The sequence below is a fragment of the Manacus vitellinus genome, unplaced genomic scaffold (genome assembly GCF_001715985.3).
Source record: "Manacus vitellinus isolate BGI_N305 unplaced genomic scaffold, ASM171598v3 scaffold_69_pilon, whole genome shotgun sequence".
Taxonomy (NCBI): Eukaryota; Metazoa; Chordata; class Aves; order Passeriformes; family Pipridae; genus Manacus; species Manacus vitellinus.
The window spans coordinates 335,851-356,781 of NW_021940749.1; the positions used below are offsets into that span (position 1 = coordinate 335,851).

Consider the following 20,931-nt stretch of genomic DNA (forward strand, 5'->3'; position numbering starts at 1 on the left):
CAAGCACAAGAGGCTCACCTGGATTAACTCAGTGGGTCACTCTCTGCTTGCACATCTTAGACGCTGTGTCTCTGTGGCCAGCTTCTCCTTTTGAAAGAACTTACTGGATGACAATAATCTCTTTAGCTACTCCAAAAAGACGTGATAAGAGTGGTAGAGCTGAGTTTAAAAGGCTGCTCTTGCACATGCTTACATTAGCACTGAGGCCCCACTGAGTTGTGCTCGATTTCAAAACACTAGTTAAAAGGACAGGGATTCCTCTGCCACTGCTCCTCACAAACACACAGAGCCACGTCTCTCATCACAAACCTGCAAAAAGCAGTACTGAAAGACCTGGAAATGTTCACAGTGGCTTAGCTTGGGACTAACTGACACTGAAAACATGCCTTCTCTTTGGAGCTATGAAAATGCAAGGGGTTTTCTTGGTTATGGAAAAATCATTTCAACCTGGCCTTGACACTTCCAGGGATGGGGCAGCCACAGCTTCTCCAGGCAACCTGTGCCAGGGCCTCACCACCCTGACAGCAAAGAATTTCTTTTATATGTCTAATCTAAGCCTTACAAGCCAGATAATGAAAACATTTTTTGTTTAAAATGGCTTCAAAATGTAGCATAGTTCCAGGACAAATTTCTGAAAACACTTAACATTAGAGAAATAATTAAATATCTTATAAATGCTCCTGCGTAAGTAAGAAAGGAGACACAAATACATCTGTAAAGACAGAGTAACACAAGTAGGACACAAACCCCAAATGAGCAGCAGGTCAAATGAATGCAATGATAATACTACCTGAATGATAACATTACCAGTTAATTTCTAAAAAGTCTCTAACAAAAGTAGAAATCTTTTTCCATCACATGAGAGACACTTTTTGGCTGCATTTATACAACATCCTGAGTAAACTGGCTGAACTGCAAACTGTTCTAGAATAATGAAAGGAATGAAAAATCCTTCTGCTCCGGACTGACATTTATCAATATAAAATAGCCACTTTTACCATTGTTTGAAGTAAGGGAAGCAATTACAGTATGCAAAACCATTTTGATACCACTGCCCTATTTCCTGTACATGTTGGTAGCCAAAGGCCTCCCCCTCCCCTCCTCACTGCTGTTCATTAACTCTCCACAATAAACATCATCCTTCCGTGTCACACATTTGAGAGCGCTCCGAAACCGGGAGGTTGGGCAACAGCATTGCTCTATGCAAAAACAGCCAAGTCCAGTCAGGAAACAGATTAATTTGAAAGCCTTAATTAATGACTGAACATTTATACAGCCAAGGTTTATGAGTTACAAGGAAGTAAGTCCAAAACATAACACTCCCTCCTGCATGCAAGCTCTCTCTTTAATGGTAAACAATTAGCCTAGGGTAAGATCCTGTCTCAATGCCCAAGTTCACTTTCTTATTTCAACTTCCAAGCATTGATAGAAGACAAATAATTTCTTTTTTTTTTCTTTTTTTCCCTGCTTTTCCGTAAATATTGTTCTTGCTAAGCATGGTTTAATGAAGACGAACTACACTTCTGCAAATTTAGTAGCAAAGAATGTTAGAAACGGAGAGCAAGTTTTCAGCTTTTAACATTCTGACTATACTCCACTTCTGAGAACTGACATTTCATTATGATGAGTGCTTGCTATTTGAATATTAAAACAAGACTGCCAATGCTTCTTTGGAAGTCCTCAGGCCTTTAAGTAGAAAAGTCAAAATCAAGAAAAGTTTTGTTCTCTCTTGTTTACACTGAATTACCGCACACATTTTCCTGCCTGCAAATTCTGTTTCGCTAACAAAGGAATGCGGTCTGGTTCTCTTTCCCCTTGGTTTGTATAACACAAAAATACACAAAAATGACCACAGAAATGGCAAGATCCCACAAAATGGTAACATGGCTGATCACAAGAGCCTGTGATGAGCCCTCCAGCATCATTGTGTGCCCTCCCTGGCAAGGGGGCTCCCCAGAACACCTCTCTCCAGGTACACACCACAACTGCCACTTGCACAAAGTAACCAGAAACACAAGTGGCACATGACTTTTGGTTTTGGGGTTGCTGCTTTTTGCTTGCTTGTGGCTGAACACCCCAGCTCCTCTCATGGGAAAAATCTCCACCAACTTGCCTTCCTGACTTCTCCCCTTTGGTCCCTCACCCTTGGCTGAACGACAAAAAACACATTGTGGAAGGGAAATCACCTGCTGAAGAGATGGGGCAGAAAGGGTTTTCCTGACATGGACTCACTACTACTTTCAAACACACAGAGTCTAATGCGTGAGCTGGGCACACCTTTTTTTAACCCCTCTCCATCAGTTTATCATCAAATGGGAGCTTACTGGGAGCAGTTCTGGAAAAAGACAAAGTTGGTTGATCCCAGTAAAAAGCACAGTAAGACAAAACAGAAGACAGATTGCTGCTCTCCCCCTCCTTCCCCTCCAATGGTGTGTTTCACTCTGCAATGTTAAGTGCAATAGCCATTTTCTAGTTTTATCACAAATTTACTTTGTTTGCTAGGAAATGAAGCAACAAACACCACAAAGCCCATCTCTGTAAGACACCAATTACTCGGAAAAAAAATAACTCCCACCCCCACCTCCCTAAAGAAGAAAACGAACCATCAAACAAAATCCAAAGCAGCTCTTTTAGACTGGACAAAACGCTCTTGGTTCTCTTCCCCTGACAATAGGGATGTCAAGACTGATTAGCAGTTGCACTCATCTTGGGCTTTGCTCTGTTTTCTTCCACTGCAAGTGGTCAAGCCAGATCCGATGGCTCACTTCTATACACGCAATGCCATGGACAAATTACAGAAGACTAAGACCTGAAAGGCTTTTTTTCCTACCCAGCTATCCTTGACATTTTCATTGCTCAAAGACAGGAAACAAAAAGCCTAAGCTGAGAACTGGGTGATAGTTTGAAAAAGTTTAATTAAAAAGCAAAACAGACCACGGAATTGCTTCTAACATAGCTAATAATTTGCTGCAGAATTGTTATTGCACTGTTTCCATCTGCCAATAACCTCTTAATCCTTTTGCCAAAGGCAATCTAAAGCTTTATGTATTTCCATACGTATTTAAGGGTAACTGTAAAAGATAACTTGGAAATAACAGCTTCCAATTTCTGATATACAAAGATCTGAGCTACAGCACTGCTTGTGCCCATCAGCTTTCCAGCAGGGCTCTGGAAAACAGAAATTGCAGGGCAAGAATGAAAATTGCCCTGTTTGACAACGTAGGTTTGGCTGCAAATAGATGAAAACTTCCCTGTTCCCACATTCAGCATCAGTGAATGTCTTAATTACTAACAACTTCTCAAATGGTTTCAGAATTAACACTGAGCAGCTTAATCTCACCAAAAAGCCACCAACTCCAACAGTGTTATGGCTCAAGTTTGTGGTTAAAAAAAGAAAGGGGAACAAAAGCAGATATTTCAAATATTCTTCCTCCCAAAAAAATCTCACTTAGAAAAATAAAATTATACGTAATCAAAACCTCTTTGAAGGGAATACAGCAGAGCAAATTTTCAAACTCAAATAACTTTATGGGATGAAAAGTGTATAAACCTGCAGCTCATATACATTTTTAGGGATGGGAAACATTAAAGCATATCACAACTAAATTGTGATAAATAAATTATGGAAAGTTAAGGGGGGGGGAAACCCTCTCCAAATACTTTATCAATAATGATCATCCCTCACAAAATAAACTCTAAATTCACTTTACACAAGTGAAATATTATTTCTGTCATAGGAGAAAGCAATGGAAACAGAATAGCTGGTGCATGTTCCACACAAATATAGTTTTACTAGTGACAGCTTTAAGTTTGAAATCAGGTACATTTGTTGTTCAAGATATTCACAGTCTACTGTGATTTGATTTTGTTAGATATTATGTTATTGTTTATTATTAGGTTCCAAATTTTTGCAACAGAAACAATGACTTTGCTGATGACTGCCAAAGGCAAACACCCTATTTTCTATGTACACAAAGATACCAACATGTTTGAATATTTTAATCCATACACAACCCCCACCTCTCCAATATTTGCCACTCAGTGAAGCATAAACAGCTAGCGTTGTCGTTACAATACATGTTTTTCATTCATAGCAACAATACTCAGGTAGATTAATAAGCTTTTACACCTGGGCTCTATTATTTCTCTGCCATTCATTAACAGTTCTTCCACCACGACAGCAATTTAACTGGCAGGGTCCCAGAAATACAAGTAGGTCAGCACGAGGTGTTCCTCTGGATGCCTTCATCTGGTATAAACATCCTATCTGAGTTAGCCTTCAGGTAGTACATTTAAATATTCCTAGTGCCAACTAACATCATAATCAGAACTATTTTAGATCTCATTGACCAAGTAGTACTCTTGTTTTTGGAGGACTGATTCTGTTGAGGATGGGAAGGTAATTTTACTGCAGAAGCCAGGAGCCTCCCGCAGCTCTACTGGCTAAGTTGATGCCTGAGATCATGTCTTAGTGCTACCTCCTTGAAACCATAGAATCATAGAATGGTTTGGGTTGGAAGGGACCTTAAACATCATCCAATTTCAACTCCTCTGCCATGGGCAGGGACAACTTACACTTGACCAGGTTGCTCAGAGCCCCATCCAACCTGGCCTTGGACATTTCTAGGGATGGGGCAGCCACAGTTTCTCTGGGCAGCCTGTGCCAGGGCCTCACCACCCTCACAGCAAAGAATTTTTTCCTATTATCTAATCTAAACCTACTCTCTTTCAGTTTGAAGCCACTTCCCCTTGTCCTGTCACTCCAGGCCCTTGTAAATAGTCCCTCTCCATCATTCTTGCAGGCTCCCTTCAGATACTGGGAGGCTACAATTAGGTCACCCCCAAGCCTTCTCTTTTCCTAGCTGAACAATCTCAATTCTCTCCACCTTTCCTCAAAGGAAAGGTGCTCCATCCCTCTAATCACCTTGGTGGCCTCCTCTGGACTCAGCATATCCAAGGGGAAAATATTATACATGTAAGGAAGGATAAACTGAACACGGACTGATAGCCAGACATTGTACACTATTAAAAGTAATCAGAGCAGCCACTTAAGCAAGTCAGACAATTATTAATTTTAAGGGCATGAGAAATGGCAATGGATATGTAAGAATATTTAGCTCCCTCCCTTCTCCCCCATTTATGAAAAACACAAATCAGTGATTTAATGGAAAATAAAACAAAAAACTTCAGACATAGCTTTTGCTAATGTACTAAGACATACTCAATATTTACAGCAACTTGCATACGTTGAGGATCTGGCCCTGAAGTTGGCATATAAGAGTGAAGGATCAGGAATCGATTTACCATGAAGTGCAATGACTTTTTGGTGACTTTCTCTAATTTTTATGCCTTGTCTTATACTTTAGGACTAGAGTTGAGAGAAACCCAAAGCAGCAAGTCCAATCCTAACCACATACCCAGTGACACATCATAACTTACAAGATCAAGCGCCAGCACTACAGGTTTAAATCAGAAAAACAGGTCAGTGTGAGGAAAAAGTGCTTATTATTTTTCCTTTTCCTTTTTTTAACATAAAAGCCAATTCTGCTACTCTGAGCTGATATAAGCATTTCTGTTACATAAATGAATACACTTCAAAAGGCAGAAATAAGCCAGCGTTTTCAATTCCTTCCTGATCACTGCAAATTCAATTTTTACTCTGAACTTTATATACCCCATTTGTGATCATTACTGTAGCGAGAGCGTGTGCTTTAAGACATTGAAGAATAATCCCCACGCTGTCTGATTAATAAAAAAGAAAAAAAAAAGAATAAATTAAATTAAAAGTTGCTAGAAATAACTCACAGGCAAAAAATAAAACTCAAACAATAGCAGTAGCCTAAAGAGACATTTTTCCTTCAGGAATGAATTCCCATCTGCTTTTAAAGAGCAACATGTTTTTCCATTGCTGGGAATTACAGCCAAACCCAGGACAATAAAGCAGCAAAGCCAGAGGCAAGAGCCGAGGGCAAGTGAAGCTGGCTGACAGTATCAGTCTAGGTCCCCCTTTTCTAAGCCTGTGTGTTGGTGACAGCTCAACAGTCCCCTGCTGTGCTGGCAACACACTCCCCCTCTGCCACCCTCAACAAAGGGGAGCTCCTGGATACTCTGTCGTGTGTGGAACAGGGAAGGCAGGGACGGGGAAGGAGACAAGCAGTACAGTCGGTGCTGCTGGTAAATTCGGGCATCATCCACAGCCTCAGCTGGTTTGGGGAAACTACAGCGGGTTTGCACAAGCCCATGGGAAGGGAGCTTGCCCCTGACACAGGTGATGCTTCTATGGATGTTCCTTCTCCAAACAGGGACAAAAGGAACAACCCTGCAAAGGCACAGGGAGCTTCATGAGGAAAGGAAATCTCAAGTCTGAGAAGCAGTGAAATTCATACCTCAGCACTATTTGGTGCTCATTCAAATTCCCCCTGGCTTTTTTTCCCCAAGCTCCTCTGAGGATCACTGTTCTCTGAGTTACTTAGGAAGCAGTTTCCACTGTATCCTCCTGAGCTGTTAATGGGTCTGACCTTTTCGGAAACGCTAATGCCCCTTCAGCCAGATGCATTAAATCTCCTCTGCTTGATTAAACTATTAGCAAATCATTATCTCACTGAAGGAGAGAAGGTTCTTTCCTAGATGGGCTTGTCATGCATAAATTTTAGTGCAAATACTCCTCTCTGTACCAAAACTTACATTTTGCATAAACATGCTGATTGCTAACCAGGCTTTATATCCTCCCAGGGTGAGTGCACACAGTACTGTATCAGGTCTCAGCTGATGAAAATCCATCCACTTTTGGCAACAAACCTGCCACCCCATCTCTGAAAAAATGCGCGATGGGAGCCTGATCTTTCTGAAACGCCCGAAAAGGAAAGTCTGGAGGAAAAGGAGAGATGGAGTAACACCACAAAGTCTTGTTTTCAGCACTGCCATGCCAATGAGTGATCACCCACATACCCAGGTGCTCGTGCTGCCCTTGTTCCCAATCTGCCCAAGCACATTCTGCACGTACGAGGTTCTTGTGAGACCAGCAGCGAGCAAAATCCCATGGGAAGTCCTGTGTAGTTAGTTATTTCCTTTCCGGTGATTCATCTCGTTTATCCCAAACACTGACATTTGGAAAACATTCCGAATGCCAGGTATTTCCTCACCTTCCAGCCACCTGTGCCAAACACATCCTTAGCACTGATAAACGTGTATAGGAAGGCGGTGATCCCGTATTACCCATACTGGACGAAGGCTGAGCCTCTTTTCCTCACCCACCCACACAAAAATGTTCACTCTGCAATGAGTGATATAAATTAACAGATCCTCTGCATCATTCCAAGAGAAACATCAGGAGTTCATCTGAGGCCTTAATCTTGCTGCATTGCAGTTTGACAGCATTCCTCACTTTGAGAATCTGTAATTTCACTGTGATACCACATCTTGGTGTGGAGCTAAGCTGTGCCTTCAGAAGGAAAGGCCATCCAGCAGTGTCAGGCCAGAGTCATTTCAGCCCCAGATGCTCTAACTACAAAAGAATATTTTCAAATCACACATTTCTGATGCGACATATGCATTTCTTGGTGGCATTTTAGAAGTACAAAATCTGGTGTCCCAGTTCCAAAGCATGATGTGTTCAGCACCTTTGACACCCGCTGAATCCAATGGGAATTGAACATGCTCAGGATTTAGCATAACTGAGCAGAAAAGCAACAAACATGTTTACATTTAAAAATTAAAACCCTGAGCTTCAGCCAGGACAAGATTTGAATGGTATACTGTTTTTTTTTTTTCCCCATATAGAGACTTTACTCTTTTGGGCTTTTTTTTTAATTTTTTTGATGCCTTCACTTCAAAAAGCCAGAGTCTCTTTTTAGGCTACTATATAGGATTGATTTCATTGCCCTTTAAAAATGCTAGGCAGAAAGCCTTTTCCTTAAGTCTGGAAGATCTTTTTCTTCACAGAAAGCTAGATGTAAAGAAAGTAAAACATCCTTATTTGTCAAATGTCCTTTCCCTCCCCCCCTATATCTAAGGCCTCTCTCCCCTTTACTGCAGATGTTCTTCACTAAAGAGACAAATTTTTTCTAATCTCTTAAAAGACTCTTTACCCTTCTGTACACCTATGACAGAACTCATCCTCATTCCTTTCATACTTAGTACCTTCCTCTGTAAGAGAGAGAGGAATTTGGAGAGGTTTTAGTTGTTTGGGGTGTTTTTATATTAAAGTTAACAGTTTAAATATGTCAATATCTGGTAAACAAGAACATGCATGTTTTGGAATACATATTTTAAGAGTCAAAGGCTTGAGCTGATTGCAGCTAGTGTGCTGCTGCAAAGACCTTTTTGGCATCAAATCTGCTTTTAGTTGAGCCAGAGCAAATCTTCATCAGCTTGCTTTTCTTCCCCTTCATTCTCTGTGCTCCCATTGAGAGTTATTGCAAAGTGAGAAAGATATTTTTTACATTAACTGTTCTGCTTCGCCTAAGAACCAATGAAAGATTTACAGGTTCCAAGATTCCCGCTTTACTATTGTGTCCTGTAAGCATGGAAACTGATAATACTATAGAAACCATGCCAGCCTTGGCTTTCACCATGACCTGCTTTCCACCAATTTAAAAGCAGTCAGTCCCATTATCTTAGTTCTATTAGCGCACTCGTCTGAAGAATATTGTCATCATATCCACATTATTTAACTTTTTATTACTTCTAACCAAATTCAAACTCAAAACAACTCAACACTTGATTTCAGTTCCTGCCTAAAACTCCCTCTCCACTACTGTCTTTTAAATTTTAACAAAAACATCATCTGACTGGAGCTCAGACAATAAAAGAGGGTCCCTCACTCTACTAGGTTTATTTTCCTTTTTATCACCTACTTTCTGGGAAAAAATATTTCTACAGTGGGGAAACACTGGCTTCATCCCTTGCTCATCTAAGCCCAGTTTAAAAACAGTGGAGCACCTGAGTTTGTGGAAAGCCAATCTTTCCTAAAGATGGGTTGTATGGCTGTAGCAGCACCATGAAAACAAGCAAAAAAGAACTCACATGGCTTGTACTTTAAAACATCGCTTTTAAATACTTCTGTGGCTGGATCTTTAATTAGTCCTACTTTAGTGAGAAATCAAACAGATAAAACTTCTCAGCATGAAGTACAGCAGTGAAAACGCTCTAGGAAAAATCTGTGACCAAATTGGGAACAACCTCAGAGCAAAGACATCCTAATTATATAAAACCATTAAAAACCATTAAAAAATATTGATAAAATTTGGACCTCCTGAAATTTTGCCCAAAATAACACACAGAAACACTGGATTAAACCTTATAAAAGTTTCAGTGCAGCATGATGTTTGTTGTTTTCACCATTTTTATCACTTTTAAGGACTTCTTCTCTGTGCCTACCGATTTCTCTCCTGATTTACAGACACTGAAGTATCCCTGGAGGAGAGCCTCAAGCACTGCTGCACAGCACTGCTCCAGAAAAGGCTGGAAATGCAGATCAAACTCAAATCCAAGTATTTCTAGAAAGCTGAGAATTTGTTTGACCTAAAAGCTAATTGTACAGACATTGCTTGTCTAGTGCCCTTTCTTCATTACATTAAACTTCACTTACACACGAGAGAAGGAAATTGTAATTCACCCTCATAAATTATCTTCCATTTTCTTTCACATGAAACAGTGGGAAGTAATCACCCTATTTTGCTATCTTGATATATCTTTAAAGGTACTCATTAAGAGAAACGTGCATCCAGCAGGTGAACAGAGATAACTGGTCATAAGTGATGACAGACAAAAATATATGCAAGTATCTGATCTGAAAAAGGGCCAAGTTGGAAGCCAGATGCTCACTGAACTATCCACTTTACTGGCTTGTTTATTCAGCTCACGGCGGGATGATTCAACGCATCTTTACACGCAACTCCCTATTCATACGGCATCTTCTAGTCACAAAACCAAGCATTTTCCATTTCTTCTTCTAAACAAAGGGCAGAACAGTGGAATGGGAACTTGCCATTCAGCAGCGGAAACTATTTGTAAAGCTGGGAAGCTGGAGACACTAGGAAGAAAAGGCTTTAATGAAACTGGCCACTGTGCGTGCCAACTGCCAAGACTTCTTATGCATTCTTCCAAGGAACACTGACTGAGGCTTTTTCTGTATTTACTCTTTGCATCCCAGTTATTATAATACTTTGAATGATGCAAAAGAACAAAATTCATGAGCAATGCCGTGTTAGAAACAGGCAGCCCTTTTTTCCCCCTGCAACTAGTGTGTAGCTACACTCAATGACCCATTAACTTATTTTTGGTTCTGTACAAAGCCAGCACCAAGACATTTGTGACTCATTATCAACCAGGCACAGGAATTCACCACTAGAGTTTCAGCTGATCCAGATCCAAAGGAAATCCCCATATGCTTTGCTTGGAATTTCTAAAATACAAGTGTTAGAGTTGTTGCCTGGTAAGACAACAGTTTCCATACACAAGGGAGGATATGTTTATGTTTATGTTTTTGGAGGCTTGTAGCTCAGCCAGAGGCAGATAAATTTCCCTAAGGCAGCAAAAGCTGTATCACTGTCACCCGGATATGAACACAGCACTGTTTCAGGTCACTGCTCCAAAGTGTAGGGGCAGTAGAGCTTCAACAGTTTTTCAGACCAACACTTAAGCCTGAAACCCTTTCTATTGTTGCCTTTTTTCCATTAGGATAGCCCACATTGTGTGGAAATGAGATGTGCTACACAAACCAGCCTTGCTCCCTACACAGCTTTCATTCATTCTTTCCCAGAGCACAGCCTGTCCTGCGCTGTGGAGGAGAAAAGATCTTGTGTGTTCAGCTTTGGTGTCCCCTGTGACACAGGTTCCCAAAATGAGGCTGGAGCACACTCAGCAGTGCCCTCAGCAGCCAGAGGTTACTTAGTAGGCAACACAGCATTTTACATCATACCAGCATTTGAGTGATAGCTAAATGAGCCGAAATCTTGCCTGGAACATCATGTTCAATGACCAGTCCATTGAGAAGGGCCTTCAGCATTACAAGAACCACACAAACACTCCACCATCACCCTCTCTTTTGGACCAAGACAAAAGTTTACCTTATTTCCCTGCCCTTGTAAACAGCACACTGAAAGCTGGAGAGCTAAGGCAAGCACATCACATTTTCCACTCTGCTATGGAAAAAGCAGAAGGTGACTATGTAATTAAAGATGTTGCGATAATACACTAGGACTGCTTACAGGAAGGTGGAAATTCTGGTCTTTCGTACCTTTTAAGGGCTTGACTTGGCAATCTTAATAACATTCTTTGAATTTTTGAAGTAATATAATTACTCTCAATTAATTAAAATGAGGAAAGAATGAAATATCCTTTCACGAGACACTGACATGAATAATATTCAGGGAGCAGAGTGGTGACCACTAATGTACTGCTACCTATTATAACTGCCAGGCAGCAACATCTGAAAAAGTTTCTCCTTCTACCCAGGACAGGAAATAATTGTCTGACGTTCATTGTCAGAAGGTAACTAATAGCAATGAGCTGTAACAGTAAAGTGTGGCTGTGAGGTCCTGATTATATGGAATAGGAACACAAGCTTCAAAGTGACCAGTGACTGCCTTGCAATTCCCCTGCACTGTTTCATAACTCCATCTGAGGCTCTCAGTCACAATCCTAAACTCAAAAGATCCCTGGGGATGTGGGGAGACCCAGGTGAACTGCCTGGGGAGTCTGGGAGCACTTTCCTCTGCCTCCCTCCACTCCTGGCAGCACATCCTTCATGAGGCCATCTGGGATCATACTGTGGCTCACCCTGGAAGAGACCTTTCCCTTGGCAACAATCCTCTGATGGAGATCTTGAAATAAAAAGGCCCCAGATTGCATTCTGCTCTCTGAGCAGAAACACAGAAATCTCTCAACCGTTCCCTTTCACAGTTCTGATCAGCACTTGGAGAAGGCTAAAGGGATGGTATCTGGATGATACTTGAGTTCAACTTAAACATCATTTTGTGCAGTGACTCCAGAAAGTTTTACCTCTGCTCCTGAGTACTTCTGTGTGTGCTCAACAAGCTCAGCTAAGCAGACTTCATCGCTCACTGGCATGGACTGAAAATGAAGTTTGAAGATCTCCCTGCGAGTGGCTGCATCTGGCAACGGCACGTAGATAATTCTGTCTATTCGTCCTGGTCTCAGCAAGGCCTGCAATGAAATCACAGGAGAAGTTATAGCACATCAAGAGAGTAAAAACCACAACTCAAAACCAACACCACCACCAAATAACCAACAATTTCAGCAAAAGCAAGAAGGTGCACAAGAAAAGACAGTAAGGCTACTCAGCTTGTGAAATACCAATTAATGGAAAAAAGGAATCATAAAGGAACTATATGTTCCTAAAATAATACTTTCAGACTTGTTGCAAGGTGTGCTGGAATGTTAGGGCTTGGCAGACGGACAGGTGGCAATGGACACATCCCAAGTTCAGATCTTCCATCAAGCGGAGAAAAAAGGATTTTTGAAGTGAAGCTTACATTCTGAATTCATGTTGCTTTATCCCAAATTATTAGAGCTGCATGTGCTTACAGAGGAACAGATTATTCTGACAAGCTTTTTATGCAAAATAAGGTAACAACAGACAGAGGCCAATGATGCTCAGCTTCAAAACAGGAGATGGAAGGAAAAAATTTCTAGAAGAGAAGCACAGCCTTGGGGCAGGTCATGGGGGAGGCTGTGGAAACTCTTGTCCTCAGGGGTTTTATGGCTCAGCCAGAGGAAGCCAAGCTCTCCCTGATCAGGTGCTGGCAATAGTCCCACATGTGCAGAAGGGGGATCACAGGGCCTCTGGAAGCTCTCTCTAACCAGCATTTCTGTGACTCTGTACTTTCTGGACAGGGTCAAAAAGTAAACATTGTCTATATATAAAACAGTTATATCCGATATATAGGAGAAGCCAAGCTCTTAAATACATGAGAAGAGAGGAAACTCATTTCCCTATATTTATAAAAAAATCTTCCAGATTCTTGAAAACCATCTACAGTAAAAAAAAGTAAAAACCCTCCCAGCCTTTCTTACTTGACATATGAAAAAAACCCCATAACACAATAATCCTGTGCACAGCGAATGCACATAAATAGTATTTAAACTATTTTTTAAGAACTGAACAATGTTTATAAGATTCAGCATGTAACCTAAATTGTTTTTATGTTATGGTTCTCCCTTGGGCAGAGCAGTTTGAGTTCCAGATGACTAGAGATATTGCATGGCTGTCCTGGGCTGTCAGCCAATAAGTCTTTTCCCAGCCTGATCATGTCAGTGAAAGTCATGCTGAAAAAATAGTAGGAAAGAGCTTTCCTTCCTGCACAGCATTGATCAAGTTAACACCCTTCCTAGAGTTTCTTTAAAAAGACTGTTGTGGTGCTTCAGAGTGGAAAAATGTATCCTGAATGTTAAGAGATGTCTTGTTATTTTTAAAACAGAACATGAAAACGCTCAGCAGAAAGCACACGGCACCATGGTGTGCTGCAAGGAGCTGTGTAAGGATAGAAGAAGGAATATATGTGCTGGGAAGACCAAAAGGTCTGTATCCATCCCTGTACCCTGTCCTTGCAGTGGTCAGTGCTAGATCCCTACAAAAGAGAGCAAGAAACAAGTTGTCAAGAGCACTCCTGATACATCCACCAAAGAACCCAGCTCACTGCTGATAACTCGATGAGTGTGTAATTCAGTGTCTAAATCGTGTGTGCGTGTCAGGATGTTGCCAATTTTTGTCAAGGCACTTGAAAGAGAAATTTGCATGTTTCAAGACTAGGCTTGGAGGGAGAGGAATTATTACTGCAATTGTATTCTGCATGCTCTTAAGGAAATGCCCATAGCTAATTCTATTATTTAGAAGAAGCAAGAGATATTCATGTGAGTATGGTGGTGTGCCTCTTTTAAATCAAGGCAGGTTTCATCAGGACACCCAGATAATTGGAACATTTTCTAGAGCCAGCTTAGCTTCCCAGTGATGAATGACCAGGGCTTGCTGTGCAAGTGGGACAGGAAAAATGCCTGGTGCCAATGAGCTGGGGGCAAGCACTCCATTGCCTCGCACTGGCTTTTGGTTCTGAGACAGTCTCCTAACACGACAGAGCACCCACGCTGGCAAAGCACAACTGCAAATGTAACACAGAGAATACACTTTTTTTGGTCAGTTTCTAGAAACTGTATTTCCTCCAGTTTGTCCCCAAAGCTTTGTGTTTTATATATAGTCATAGCTGGAGGCCCAAGTTTTAAACACGCTATCACTACTTTCTTGCTACAATCAGGCCTAGGGACCTTGTCCAAGATGGCCAGATGTGCTGGGAACTGTACAAAAAAAGCACAAGTCAGTCTCAGCAGCGCTTGCTGCTTATATTGACACAGACAAAAAGGAGAGAAAATATTCTGTAACCTCAGCTTGAGACAAGAGTCAAATTCCCTCCAGCCCCCAGAGACAAAAGCAGATTGAACCGAGCGCTGGTCTCCACCAGCCCTCCCGACGTGGTGACCGTGGGAGAACCTGGGCACAGCTCTATTGCTCCTTGTTCTGTTGTCACCACCTTGTCCCTTTGGCAAGCCACCAACCCTTCACGCTCCTGAGGAACTAAAAGCAGAGGGAGAGGACGAGGCAGGAGCCTGCCTTGATCCATCCTGTGTTACTGGAGGACAAAGCCCGGGTGAAGCAGCTGCTCTGCTGCCGGTGCTCAGAATGCAACTGGAGAGCAACGGCAAGTCAAGGCCACTCTGGTTTGCAGGGCATCGTGTTGCTCTCTCAGGTCTTTGGTCTCTGTGTACTTCCCATGGAGGTGCTTTTCCTTTCCGGGCAAAATAATTCAGGACTTAGGACTGAGCTCCATGTAGAGGTCAGCAGTAAGGGTAAGAGGTACCCCTCATGATGTTTTTGCTCACTGGAGGACAGTGAGCTCTTTCTGGGTTGCTTAGGGGAGCCTGCTGCAGCATGTGGTGTGCACACCTGTGGCAGCACTTCAACACCAAGGCCTGGGTCATGCTCACCAGCATGCTGGCAGCAGTGCTGAGTTTGAGGGATGCTGGCACCACCTTTTTCCTCACCACCACTTTTCACACAGACCTCGAAGCTACATCTTTTCTCGGTGGGATGTTGTATGATCCAGGCTCCGCTATGGGAAGGGTTTTAGAGATGGGTACTCCAAGCATGCCATGACTTTCACAGGCCATTCCAGAAGATGGAGCTTCAGTCTTGCAATGTGCATTTGGAAAATTCTGAGGAGAGTGATAAGGACAACGAGGTCACCTCTGGACCAGCCCCACTGCCCGTGGGTGCACTGGGATTTGGTGACGGCCCACTGGCGAGGCACAAGGTGAAGGCACCAGGATTGATCCTCGCTGTGGAGCTGGAGGAGAAGGGATTTAGCAGGAGCAGGCTGTGTCTTGGCTGAGCAGGAGGAGAGGCAGGTGGGGGAGGGTGAAGAGTTGAAGTGGGGCTGCAGGTTCAGGCAGATACAGCTGCACAAAATGAACTGCTCGCGGCTGGGAGATGCAGAAGCGATTTGAGGCGAGGAGCACACAGAAGGTGGGAAGTTGATGGGGCCAAAATTAATTGATGTGTGCGCAGAGCTACATAATTCACTGATGTCGAGATGTGAGGGTTGCATAATTTACGTCGGCCAGGAAGGGCACAAAATTAAGTAATTGGGGTTTTGGTAGAAACCAGAATACTTCAAAACCAGAACACTTCATGCCATTAAGCAATTCTTTCGCAGGTTTATGTAATTTTTTTTTGGTTTTACCGCAACAGTTATGAAAAGGGTCTAAGTGCACATGCACTGAAAGGTTATTAGTGGTACATAGGCACAATGTTCTTCTGGGAGCACTAAGGGAAGTGGGATAATTGTCATGTAATACTTAGTATCATCAACGGCAAAAATACATTTTTATGAAGAAGAAAGTGCTCCCCTTTCAAACATACGTGGTTCATTATTTTCGTAATTAAAATAAGAGTATTTCTTCAAAATAAATCATTGAAAAAGATAGCTAAGTCAAAAATGTGTATTTTGTGCGCAATTATGAAGCTAATTATTTCAGGAAAGAAAACTTAAACAGGTAAAGCTGGTAAAATATTTGTGGTTCCTATTAAGATGGACCAGAATTAACCTTAGGGCTTTGCTAATTTTCCTCCTCCTCCTCTTTTCCTTTTTTTTTTTTTACAGCATCTATCTCTAGTTAGCTTTTCAAAAATCACATTGTCAAAGAAAGCAGAATTACAACACTGGCAGAAGCAGACCCAGGTGATGAGTTTTCTGTGGGATAGGAAAAAAAATAGCTTTCCTACTGACATACCTCCACAGCCATGCCTAATTCACCAAAAGCATTTTTAATCAGATCTTACAGCAAAAAGTCACGATAAACTGTGCAAGAGGGTGACCTGACATTAGAAAAAATAAATATAATTAAAAAAAACCCAAACAAACCACAAAACAAACAGTAAATGGCATATTGAGGTGTGTAAGAGAAAGCAAGTCAGTTCAGCAGGTACCAGATCTCATCTGGAGAATCAGTGCTACTGCATGTTCTCTGCTGCAATCAATCTCCACAAGCACGAAGAGATTTTTATAAAACTTTTCTTCCAAGTAAGTACATTGCTTTTAATGCAGAACCTAAAAAATGCAACTAAAAGTTTAATTTTTGCCTTTGGAGTCCATTGGGATTAGACCACTGATGAAAATGAGAGGACCGGAAATAGTTAATTTGCAACCAAATCCTTCCAATTTGAATTAACAATTGTTATTTATGAACCCTAGTTGTGGCCCCTACTTACACAGAGATGGCCCCTACTACACTACAAGAGATGCTCTGTATCTTGTAACCTCACTGGGTAATGCAAAATTGTTTTACTTTCATCATTACAGTATTTGAGCATTTCTAAAGCGTTTTAAAGTCATAGGATGAATAGAATCAGACAATGGCCTGGGTTGGAAAGGGCCTTAAAGATCACCCAATTCCAACCCCCCTGCCATGAGCAGGAGACCAGGGTGCTCAGAGCTCCATCCAACCTGGCCTCGAGCATGTCCAGGGCATCCACAACTTCCCTGGGCAACCTGTGCCAGGGCCTCACCACACAGCCATAGCCTTCCTGTAGTCTGTGCAAGCAATAACTGTGAGATGCTTTCCATGGTTTTGCCCACATGTCAGGGCAGATGCGTTGCAAGTGTGGGAAGCGTTGAGGCCTTCTTGTGCCATCATTTATCTCTGGCAGGAGTGGAGTCAGCTCCCATAAAGGTGCTTCTCCTACGCTTTCGAGGCTCACCTCAGTGCCTGGTATTTTCGTTCTCGCTCTGTGCCAGAGCAGGTCATGCTCCCAGCCCAACACATCAGGAAACGCTTGGCATTTTAGGATCTTTGAAAATTTCAAGTACAGGAAGCTCATCCATCCTGTTTGCTAGACAGGCTAGTGGCAGCTTTTGCAACCATGGATTCATTACCAAAATTAGAAGGTGCTGAGGGGGAAAAGACACATTGGAGTGTCACTATTAAGGACTTAAAAACCACAGTCCAGCGAAGAGCTAAATTTTATTTTTCCATGAGGGTTTGTTCCCCCTCCATCTGGCAGGAGCTGCTTTGGAAGGCAACCCGAATTCCTGTGTTCCAGGTGACACGCTTATTCACTGTGTCACAAGGCTGGAGTCTTGTAATTACAGGCACCCGAGTCAAGCGATACTGCTTTGTTCTTGCCAAGAGCCCCTTTCCTCACACTCTTCCACCTCCCCACCTTCTTCCTTCTGTGCCAAAGTCTGTCACCACTGTCAGCACATGCCAACATCCCTAACCAGTTCCCCTCTTTGATGACTTTTTTTGCTGGTCACCACCCCTTGTACTTCTCCCAAGATTTGTGCAGATTACACTCTGTTGTCGTTACACAACATCTACGATTCCTCTCAGGGTGGAGCAGCTTGGTTCCGTACCCTACAGTATATCCACCACTTCATAAACTGCATTCACTAACAGAATTTCATTAAACATTAGGGGAAACTAGCTCCTAGAAAACGTGGCGGTCTCCTGTTATCAATCCCTACGCAAAGGCTTTGCTTTCCTCACAGATCTCTAAAAATCAGGCTGCACAACCCTTCCATCGTGTCAGTCTTGCTCAAGACCCAGAGCATTGTGCAAGTTGACAAGAAAGGACACGATAGGTTTGACAGCAGGTGTTCAGGAAGAATGTGCGCTACCGAGTGGCAGCACAGCAGGAACCTTTTAATCAGGCAGTAACCAGAAGCACTAATTAAAGCCAGAGATGGTTTGATACACTGGCAAACAGTAAAGTAACTTCAACAGGGAGACAGTCGGTGTGATCCAAGTCCAAGCCAAGATGAGGCGATAGAGAGAGTGAACCAACTCAAAAATAAGGATGTGACTGATCTGTCCCTCACTGCTTAGCAGTCAGATGCCCCTACTTGTGTGGCATCTACTCACTTTGCTTATCCTCCACGTCTACGCTATTAGTTAATATCTTCCCTTCAACCACTAATTTTTACCTGTTTGTCCCATCAACAGAGGGAAAACTTTTCTGTGTAATTCAATATATCTTATGGAACTGCTCTCTTTCCTGGCTACCAACAGGAACTAACAACCACAGATGAGTCTCTTAGTTATTATAGCAAACCTACAGTGCCAGTATGCAGAAAAATAACAAATTCATCTTTCCTTAGAAAAAGAAACCTGGGAAAAGAACTGCCTTAAATCAACAGAAACCACTGGTGTCACTTGCTTGAACAACATACCCTGCTTCTGCATGTTCCACAGCAAATCAGTCATTTCCACTATGGGTGGTGATTTTAAACAGGTATGAGTATTACTTAAATAACTAACTTATAGGCAGTACTTAGAGTGCTTTGAGAAAGCAAAAATTTCCAGAGTTGATGTGAAAGCATATCAAGCCTCAAAAACCTCTACAGAAGGCCAGGTTTGTCTTTCCAAACCTGCACAAAGCTGGACATAACAAAATATTCTTTTTAATGTTACTCAAGAGTAACTGTAGTGTCCCCACTGCTGTACATCACCATCCTGCCACTGACAGAGCTTGATTAATACAGCGAATTCACAGGGAATTGTGGAGAAAGGAGACTTGAGGAGACTTGTTTCGTTGCAGCAGTGACACCGTTCAAACACAACTGTGAGGAACAATGTGCTCCTTGGCCCATGCAGACAATAGCAGAGCACGTTTTTATGTGGTTTTGTTCAGATAGGATTAAAATATCTCAAGAAACCGAGTTTCAATCCCTTCTCTTGGCAGAAACATCTGCAGGCAGATACTCCGCAGCTGCAGAACCAGTATCTCCATGCCTTTTTTTTTTTTTTTTTTCCATCTGATATTTTAAACAGTTAAATTGGCCAGTTGGCACAAATTACTGCAGTGCTCACTGGGAGCCAAGCTTCGCCCAAGCCTCCATCTATAAAAGTCTAAACCTGTCAGTAACACGGCCCATGTTCAATGCAGTAAAAAGCAGTGCAAATCCAAGCAACCCCACTGATACAATTCCACTTTGGCACCACAAAAATTCAGCTCCAAATTACATTCAAACCCATGGAGGCACCAACAGGGAATCAGCCCCTCCGCTTTGTCAATATGGTCTCAGAAAAGCAATTTACATCAGATTTCTCACAATCTGCCCGTACTTTCAGGACACTCAACCGCACGTTTTAAAGCCGCAAACTTCCTTTCCAAAGAGGATTTCAGGACAAGATCTTGTCCTCTCCCCATGTCCAATCTGAGCAGTCTTACTCCAGTAGCAAGGGACAGAGAACATCCCAATTTTTGGCTGTTTTTCTGCAATTTTAGTAAGGAGCAAGAGCGATCTGGTCCTTTGCCACTTGCTGGGTCTCACAGACAGGTTTTGATGTGGAGAAGATATTGGAATACACTCTCTTCTCTAAATGCCATGCAGCTCTTCCTCCCCCATTTCTAATAAAATGATTTTTAGTAAAGTTAAAATTAAGTGAACGGGGAAAAAAAAAAATCTATCATCAGCTAATAAACAACATAACACTCCCTCTTCAGTGTATGTTTACATAAGAAAGTCCTGTCTAAGAGGTGCAAAACCTCAGGAATGTCAGCTTTTTTTTTTTTTTCCTCCTCTTTTTTTTTGGGGGGGAGGGAGAGGAGTGGGGGTTTAATAAAAGAACCCCTTTAGAAAAGATAACAATTACCTGTAATGGAACCTGGAACCAGACTCTTTTGGCAATTAATCACCCAGGAGCCGTTGCAATCCTGCAGGCTGTTTCTGACAGATTTTGAGAGCTTTACAGGAATCACTAGGATAAGATGTGCCTGGGCTGGCTTCTGACAGGGACTGATCATGTACAAAGTGTACTGCTGGTTTTGGGTTGGTTTTTTTAAAAGTTTGTATATTCACACACACACACATATATACACAAACACACAGATGTGTGCACCCAAACACACATTTTTATGGGAGTCTTTCTTTACATACATGGAACAACTGCAGAACTCATTTATTGACCCAGAGGCAAAAAAAGAAAGAAAGAAAAAAAAAAAAAAGAAAAAAAGCCTTTTCTTCCTCTCAGCAAAGTAGAGCTATCCATCACTTAACAGAGATACTTCCTGTTTTCAAGCAGTTGGGAAGGCATGACTTCCAACCCAAATACTTGGCTTGGCAAACCATTCCTGTGTTGACAGATGCTTTTATAACCACTTCATTCCACCTGAAGTTTCAGTATAAAAGGAGGTGTTTTTTGTTGTTGGGGTTTTTTTTACCTTCTTTTTTTTTTTTTTTTTTAAGTTTCAGTATAAAAGGAGGTGTTTTTTGTTGTTGGGGTTTTTTTTACCTTTTTTTTTTTTTTTCTTCTTTTTCTGAGGGAGGAGAAAGGGAAAGCAGAAAAGAGAGGAAAGAGAGGGAAAAGGAAGGAAAATACCGCAATTATAACAGCTGGATGACAGAGGTTAGCACA

General features: G+C 42.0%; 1 protein-coding gene across 1 annotated transcript in view; it reads right to left on the minus strand.

Annotated features, from left to right (window-relative positions):
• The window catches only part of SPATA5 (spermatogenesis associated 5), a 169,172-nt gene that overhangs the window by 23,208 nt on the left and 125,033 nt on the right, over positions 1-20,931 (minus strand). The window contains 1 exon segment of the mRNA XM_018083884.3: positions 12,004-12,168. Within this exon segment, the coding sequence (XP_017939373.1) occupies positions 12,004-12,168 (165 nt within the window).